This window comes from Sinocyclocheilus rhinocerous, unplaced genomic scaffold (assembly GCF_001515625.1).
Source record: "Sinocyclocheilus rhinocerous isolate Xijiao unplaced genomic scaffold, SAMN03320098_v1.1 scaffold1481, whole genome shotgun sequence".
In the NCBI taxonomy this organism is placed as follows: Eukaryota; Metazoa; Chordata; class Actinopteri; order Cypriniformes; family Cyprinidae; genus Sinocyclocheilus; species Sinocyclocheilus rhinocerous.
In genome coordinates, this window is record NW_015666559.1 from 148,891 (window position 1) to 154,505 (window position 5,615).

General features: G+C 42.0%; 1 protein-coding gene across 1 annotated transcript; it reads right to left on the reverse strand.

The window, feature by feature from the left end:
- Positions 1–274: 274 nt before the first annotated feature.
- Positions 275–5,405, reverse strand: LOC107732769 (gastrula zinc finger protein XlCGF8.2DB-like). The gene is made up of 2 exons (XM_016544190.1): positions 5,321–5,405; positions 275–1,123 (listed from the first exon to the last, which is right to left on the reverse strand). Exons 1-2 carry the CDS (start codon positions 5,403–5,405, stop codon positions 324–326), a joined length of 885 nt encoding a protein of 294 aa, XP_016399676.1. The 3' UTR covers positions 275–323.
- Between the last annotated feature and the right edge of the window lie 210 nt (positions 5,406–5,615).

Sequence of the window (5,615 nt, forward strand, 5' to 3'; positions counted from 1 at the left end):
CATCTGGGGACTTGATTCTGAACCCAATGCTGAAGCGGTCTCATATGCAACAACCTGAGCAGCATTACTGCCACCGAGGATGCCAACACCAGCAGTGCCATTTTATTAACATATGTTAATATCACACTAACACTGTGTATTTTACACTGTGTCTTAGGAAATATAACATTGCTGTGTACTGATCAAATTATTTCAATGCAGTGATGGCACACTTCTCTCCAGTTATTACATGATTCTTAATCCTAAAATGGTTTTTATTTTGAAAGGGTGTTTATTGTCAATACGTGGATCAAATTTAAATTTTTTGGTGACACCTAAAACAGTTATCTCCTAAAGTGAATCTTCATGTGTTCATTAAGGGTTACTTTACGTCTGAAACATTTTCCACACTGATCACAGGTGAACGGCTTCTGTCCAGTATGAATGTCCATGTGAGTCTTAAGATTTCCTTTCTGTGTAAAGCTCTTCCCACACAGTTTGCAGGTGTGAGGGTTTTCTCCAGTGTGAACTCTCATGTGGGAATCAAGGGATGGTTTATATCTGAAACTCTTTCCACACTGAGAGCATGCGTAAGGCTCCTCTCCAGTGTGAACTCTCATGTGAGTCTTGAAGCTTACTTTATGAGCGAAACGTCTTCCACACTGTTGACATATTAAACAATCCTCTCTTGAGTGAATCCTCATGTGGGAATCAAGGGTGTCTTTATGTGTGAAACTCTTTCCACACTGATCACATGTGAATGGCTTCTCTCCCGTGTGAATTATCATGTGTTTTTTAAGGTGTACCTTTTGAGTGAAACTGTTTCCACACTGTTGGCAGGTGAAACGCTTCTCTCCAGTGTGAATTATTATGTGGCTTTTAAGGTTCCCTTTTTGACTGAAACTCTTTCCACATTGTTGACAGGTGTATGGTTTCTCTCCCGTGTGAATTTTCAGGTGGTCTTCAAGGTTTTGTTTTCGACTGAAACTCTTTCCACACTGATGGCAGGTGCAAAACCTGTAAGATTTTTTCTGGGCTCTCCTTCTTGAGGAAGTCTTTTTGGATTTTTTTCCAGTTATGAAATCATGATGTTCCTCTTTTATGTCATTCAGTTCTTGATTCTCCTCTTTCAGTGGTATCAGGTCTACAGTGGAAAAAAACAAATACACGTTATTCACACACTATAAAGACAGAACTGAATGACAACAGCGAACAAGAGGGAGAATGTGTGCACTGTGTGCTCAGGCGCCGCCGCAGCCGTTCTCGGCGCCATCAAAATAAAAGTCCCGCCTGGAACACATCGGCCAAACAGAAAAACTTATCGGCCGAAGCCGATATTTGAAAAATGGCAGATATCGGCCGATATATCGGGCTTGGCGATATATCGGTCGACCACTAGTTCTTTGTGTGTAAAAGTGTTTATCTGCGTTTTGTTATGGTCAGATATGTACAAGGAAGAGCACAGGAAACGCATCACAGGATGACGGGGTGGGATGTGATGCGTAATAATATTGACATTTTCACCAACAAATCGCCTTTCTGTGTGAGTCATAGCACGAGCACGGAAGAGTAAACACACAGAGACAGCCCAGGGAGCTGCTAAGTTTCATCAGATCGCGTAAATCAGTGGAAAATGAATAGAAATTATGATTCTGTCTGAAGAAATATGAAGTAAACCTGAGTAAATATATCTATATATCTCCATGTATATGCATCTTTGGACTATAAGCCCTTATTGACGCTGATCAGTGAATCTATGTGAACACAAATAAACCGCTGCAGACGTGACTGAATATGAATGCGTCGTGAATTTCTATTCTAGATTTGACATAATACGTATTTATTATTTTGCATTTCTGACATAAATTACTGTCAACAATGCAACAATGTTTTATCAAAACAGTGGTCAAATATCAAAGCTAGAGTCTTTAATCTTCCTACTGATGCACAGTTTGTCCAGATCAAGTAAGAGTGTGATGTTTTAACGTGCTGTTAAAGTGAAACAACAATAATCTGGGGCCGTCGCCGATCTTTGAACGCAAAGGGGTTAAATGAACACTGTTGTGTGGGTTGTATAATCACTAATCAGAGTATTAAAGTAACACTAAAAAAGCGTTGCCGTTAATTAGACTTAATTAAATTAGACTTAGGAATTAAGTTGGAGTCAATTATTACGCCTATGCTATGGTTACCACACCTCAAGACATTGTTCAGATGTTGTATTTCAAGACGATTGTCAGGTTTTTGTCCTTAAAACACACTGTGGAGGAATAACATCTTGCATATCTCATCTCAAGCCTCCTTTGATATCATTGGTTCAGGCCTCAGTTACTAGTTTTAAAATGAGCAGACTAATGCAGTTATTACAAAGAACGTCTTGGTTACATATGTAAACCTTGTTCCCTGAAGGAGGGAACAGAGACGTTATGTCGATACTGATGTATTGGGGTCTCACTTGGGAGCCCAATCACCTCTTTGTAGTACAAGAAACGGCCAATGAAATTTGGCGAGCGGAATATACATGCCAAGCCACTTCCCATACATACAGATATGTGAGATGGCGGCATGCATCCACTCATTCAGGTTTATGCTGAGGAGCTGAGAACACATCACGGCATTTCAGTGGTAGTTCATGGTTGTGGCAAGAGTGATGTAATGTCTCCGTTCCCTCCTTCAGGCAACGAGAGTTACATTCATAACGGAGACATTCCCTTTCAGTCAGTCACCTTTAAGGTCACATTGATACAGACGTATTGTGGTCCCTATGGAAAGCACCACAACCATTGAACTATGTTACGAGATTTGGTAATGCAGGTGGTGGTAAGCGTAAACGTGCCTAGACAGATGCAGTCGCAAGCCGTAACCTTCCCAATGCTCTAAGTAAGCCATAATCCTTCGCACCTACTTAGAGGGGTTGAAAAGACTCTCTGAGGGGAAGGTCATTTGGTGTTCCTTCTTTATCTTACCTTTTATTTATTTATTTATTTTGTTTAATGAAAACTTTCTCAGTAACGACAACATGTTGAGGAAGCTGCGGAGCCACATCCTACCCATAGGGAAGTGACGTGGAGGATGCACATGTGGACTGACCTAGGGCAATACAACATATGGAAGAACCACTGCGGTAGTTCCTAAACAGACATGGAACAACTAACAATGCAAGGTCAGACAGAAGACATTCTGTCAAGGGAAAGACACAGGTTTTCCAAAAGGGATGAATGGACTATGGGAAAATACACATACAGGATTACTCGAAGGGGATCTCATGTATTCAGCACCTAACCCAGTACAAGGGCTGACTGGACTGCCATGCAACATGAGTACTGAGCCTGGTGTCAGCTTGATCGACGCAGGGTGCTGGAGGAACTCAGCCAGGGTTCACCGCCTGGGGAACTCTCTTGAACAGCAGAAAAGGTCCTTCCTCAGGGGGATTCTCCAGGGAGGGGCTCACTGGGGGGAATCTGTACTTACACAGACCCCAAGGCCAGCTGTGTGCCAGTGCATCCGTGCTGAGGGGGGCCTCGGTCAGAGAATAAAACCGCTGACAATAGGAGGACTCTTAGGAGGCAAACGGGTCTACCTCAGCTTCCCCAAATCAATGCGATGTGAGCGTACACCACCTTGATGGTTGATGTATGCAACCATCACAGTGATGTCTGTCCGGATGATGTGTTGTCTTGCCCTGAAGCAGCAGCCAGAAATCGAGTAGGGCAAGCAGTACCACTAGCAACTTGAGGCAATTGATATGCCACTGCAGTTGAGGTCCTGTACAGGAGCCAGAGGCAGCGTGACTGTTACATACAGCGCCCCAGCCCAATCTGGAGGCATCTATTGTGACAACAACATGCCTCGACACTTGCTCTAAGGGCACTCCTGCCTGTAGAAAAGCAAGGTCTGACCAAGGGCTAAATAAGCGGCAACAGATTGGCGTAATGCTCACCCAATGTGTGCCAACCTGTAAGTTCATCTGCTTCAAGAACATCAAGTAAAGTCGAGCTATATTTTCATTCCGCTACATGTGGGGACATACAGTGGAACGAAATGTCATACCTCACAGGACCACGGTGCTACATAAATACAGACATACAACAATGGAGTAAAATGTTACCACCTCTCTGTGTAATGTAGTTTTTAAGTTACTTTATTAATAAAATCATCAGAGCAGCGCTGACTACACATTTCTGTGAGTGTGCAAGTATGTGTCTGTACTGCATGTGTTTGTATAGGAGAGAGAGCGAGAGAGTATGTGCTTTCTGTACATAATTTTGCATGTAATTTTGTGGCAAAAACATGGAAATAGTTTGACATTTTTTGACATTTTTATCTTATTGTTTACTACATTTGCTTGGTTAGCATCATTGTGTTTTTTTTTTGTGGCTGTTTTAGGCTGTAAGGTCCTTTGAAATAACTGAAAACATTTGGTGAAGTGATGTGGAGGTACCTAAAAGCTGTCTAAGACAACAGAAGAACACATTGTTTCACGCGCACACTGTAGACTTGCGTGGCATAAAATAAGGCTTGCGTAGCATATAACGATTACAGTAACTTGGGACGATGTCAAATAAGAGTTCTGTGCGGACCACAAACACCCCGACTGGGTTAGAGGTGTGGCTGAATCCGTGTTCAGAAAGGCGCGGAAAACAAATAACGCGTTCTACGGAGGCACCAAAGGGACATGGGTTACCCGCTTGCTAACGGTAGCCTGTTACATTACAGTACATAAGATTTCACTTACCACATAAACAGAGTAAGGAGAGATGACTGATAGGATGATGGCGAATGATTTGCAGATCCTGAGCAGCACTGACAAAACATCTAATCTTGTAAAATGTGTGGTAAGTACTGTCGAGTGCTGCTCTGTACGTGTGATCGCGAATCTCGAAAGTGAAAGTAAAAAACAAGCGTGCGTTCAAAAGCGATTTCAATGCCCCGCATAATAATAACGGCTCCCTGATGCCCGCAGTTTATATACAGTATAATTAATTATTATGGGTGTTTGTGCGTGCATGCGGGGGAAGGGTGCGATTTTCGAATATTATTTTTGCTTGGAATGCCCATCCCTACTTAGAACATCATCAACCAATCAGAATCAATCATTTAACAGTAGTATAAGTCATAATAACGAATGCCTTGTACATTGTAAGTAGGATTTTCTCAGGTTCACTTGAAGGCAGCATTAGTATCTCACGTCTCATCATGTCTGTCCACATGAGGCGACTCGCTCCATGTCAAATAAAACCGCTATAATTACGACACTCTTCAAATATCACTCGTTTCTTAAGTGTTGGACATTTTAATAAGGATCAAATGAGTGAGTTCAGCTTTGAGAATGAAAACCAACCTTTTTGTTCCTCAGTATCTTCATGTTTGACTCTGAATGTTTCTTCAATCTTCATGTCTTCACTCTCCTCTTTAATAAACGCCATCTTTATAATAGTGTGTCTCTCAGTCGCTTCAGCAGGAGTTTTTCTGTGTGTTTGGACACTTTGTCCTGTTTAAAATGAGAAAAATTAACAGCAAATAAAATAAACCCAAACTAGATCTCTGAGGCGTCTCAATCAGCTCCCTAGTTCAGTAGTCAGCACACTAGTTAGGGAGTCAGTCAGAGTGAGAGTTAATGGCCTGATTAGCTAATA